Genomic DNA, 2,672 nt, shown 5'->3' with positions numbered 1-2,672 from the left:
CCCCCGCTCTTCAAATAATTCCATGTAATAACACAAACATGAGTGATTCCCATCGGGTATCTTGGTAAACAACTACTTAGTTACCGGGCTATAGAGAAAATTGTCAACAGATAAGAAAAATTGGTTCATAGATATTAAAACAGAAACAACTTACCTTGTCAAAATCAAGAGTCAGTGTAGCTGAATCCATATTACAAGGAAACTTAAGCATCAATTCCATTGACCCTGATGATAACTTATCCTCGGAAGGAGATATTTTCATCTTCCTCACCACATCTGAAATTATCTGAGCCTTCCCATCTACAAAAATATGCAGCGTATGATAATAAACTTTAACATACCAAGGAACAACCTGAAAAATTACAGCATCCACCCCACAACTATCTGAAGCTCTCAAAAAATGTTCATGCAAATTTGCAGATCGTATAGTGATAGCAACAGAGCCTCTTTCATTTCCACTTCCCATTAGAAAACGGTTCACGTGGAAAGGAGCACGAGAGCAAGACCAAACCAAAGGAATTTTCCAATGAATGCCTAAATCCAAAGGCACAGAGTCGTTCAACCCACTGACTTCAAACACATAGAGAACAGAACTTCTGAGCTTATTCAATGCATTTAGTTCTCTAATCTCATTGTTTGGTATCACAGACAGTTCAAAGGCTGAATTATTCCAGGAAGACAAAGGTTGCAGTTTATCTACTTTAAGAGCTAAATCATTCTCCAGTTCAAGAAAAATTCTGCTAGTTTTTGCAAGAACACAATGCCCAACAACCTTCTTCCCAAACAAGGAGTTAAGAGACCAACTAGGTTGAAGAGATCCATCACCCAAAGAAAGAGAACTAAGCCTTCTCATACTGGGTTGAAGGACAAGGGTGAGAGTCTGTTCAAGAATTATACCAGTAAACTCAGAAGATATCAGTTTTAGCCTTTGGGAGTGATAGTGGCTCTTGTAAATAGAAGGTCTGTCTAATAATAAAGCTATCCCAGCCTTATCACGGCAAGGAAGTAGTTTTAACCAAGGAGTGAGGTTCTCGGTGCAAACTGCTTCTCGTGGTAATGCGCCATATCGTAATTTGCTTGAATTTGATTGGAAACCCCAAGTTGGAGAAGAATAAGCTGTGGAGGACTCGAGGAAATTGATGGAAGAGCAGAAAAGACCCGAAAGAACATGGGTTAAATTTTTCCAAGTATGATCAATTGTATTTAGAGGGAGATCAAAGTTTGCCCAAAGCTCAACACCAGGAGGCTTGGCATTGGTGGTGGAGATTGGATCAAATCCACCCCATTTCTCATAGTTCCAACGTCCTTGTGTGAAAGATAATTCCAACTCCCTTATTTCAAACTTACGTGCCTGCCCAATCATTATAAATTTTATTACATGTCCACATAGAAGAGGAATAGCATGGATGTTGAAGAAATGTTGTTTCTCATTTAGGGGTGGTATGATAACGGATTTAAGTTTAATCTTTCCAGATTAAAAATATGACAATTTAAGTCCATGGTTTAGCAAAATCAATTTATTCTTAATCTCTTCACAGTTTTGTCTTAAAATACCAGATTTACTAAATTCTATTGTCGGGAAGTCTTCGCAAATTCAGATTTAGAGGATTTACTAAAGCTATTAAAGCTGTTACCATACAAATCCTTATTCTTGCATGTTCTTGAACAAGTACAATTCTCTCTCAGTTAAGCTAAAATCCAATCAGCAAAGCTCGCGTAACTATTTTGTGAAGCATGTATACATAAAAAATGTCAATTCATAATCCAGTAATTGTAGACAAGCAGCATACTTGAAGCCCAAATAAGCCAGGCAAACTAATCTCAATTATGAGAACTTGTGAGAAAAGAAACATATGCTCAGAAACGTATTCAAGAGCACAAAAAGGTAGTATCAGACGCTTAATCACTCTTTGATCCGACTATTGAAGATGAAAAGGCGTCTAGCTGCAGGACTAAGCCTTTTAACTCAGAACTATAAATATAAAACCTTTTCAAGATCCAAGTGAAAAACCAAACTTTAACCTAATCAAACAGCAAAATCACGAGCAAATATATTCTCATATCTAAAAAAATTAGCAGAACATGGATCATGTTGTCTGTTATTAAAAATGTGTCATAATAATGATACAAAACATATTCACGTAAACAGCAAGGACCTCCATTATTTTCTTTTTAGATTATATGCAAGATCCTAGTTCCATCTGAATTAGAAAACCATAATAAACAGAGTAAGAAGTAACGAAACCCCGCGCTGTCCAGAGAAAAGTCCCAATTTAAACCCTTAATATGAAATAATAAAACGATTTGTAAGGGCAAGTACAAAATCCCGATATAAAAATTACAAGTAATCCAAACCAGCTGTGCGATGGCCTTGGGGAAGAGGTGGTGATGGCGTCCGTTGGCGGCGGAAGGAGGAGCTGAGCTCTGGAAGTGGAAATGGGAGAGTACTTTTCGGTCAGGCAATGGTTTCAGTAGAAGCTCCTCAGTGAACTCCTCCTTCAATCCCTCACCACGTTCGACCAAAGCTAGGGCTGGAAGGTGAAAAGAATTGGAGAGGAAGATTATTAGAAGGAAGGCGGAGGTATGGAATCGCCGGCGGAGTTTCGCCATGGAGGCCGAGTTAAACATTAGGACTTCTCGTTGCCTGACCACCTACGATGACAGGAAGAGCC

General features: G+C 38.5%; 1 protein-coding gene across 1 annotated transcript in view; it reads right to left on the bottom strand.

Annotated features, from left to right (window-relative positions):
• Window positions 1-2,666, bottom strand: part of LOC110021033 (GPI transamidase component PIG-T) — a 13,310-nt gene extending 10,644 nt beyond the window's left edge. Inside the window, exons 1-2 of the mRNA XM_020719355.1 lie at window positions 2,356-2,666; window positions 155-1,351 (exon numbers count right to left, since the gene is read on the bottom strand). Coding sequence (XP_020575014.1) covers window positions 155-1,351; window positions 2,356-2,628 — 1,470 coding nt within the window. The 5' untranslated portion in view covers window positions 2,629-2,666. The remainder of the gene's footprint in view (window positions 1-154; window positions 1,352-2,355) is intronic.
• Window positions 2,667-2,672: the final 6 nt, after the last annotated feature.

Source organism: Phalaenopsis equestris, unplaced genomic scaffold, assembly GCF_001263595.1.
Source record: "Phalaenopsis equestris unplaced genomic scaffold, ASM126359v1 Scaffold000117, whole genome shotgun sequence".
In the NCBI taxonomy this organism is placed as follows: Eukaryota; Viridiplantae; Streptophyta; class Magnoliopsida; order Asparagales; family Orchidaceae; genus Phalaenopsis; species Phalaenopsis equestris.
The sequence above is the reverse complement of the archived record's forward strand: the minus strand, read 5'-3'. Positions and strand labels throughout refer to the sequence as shown.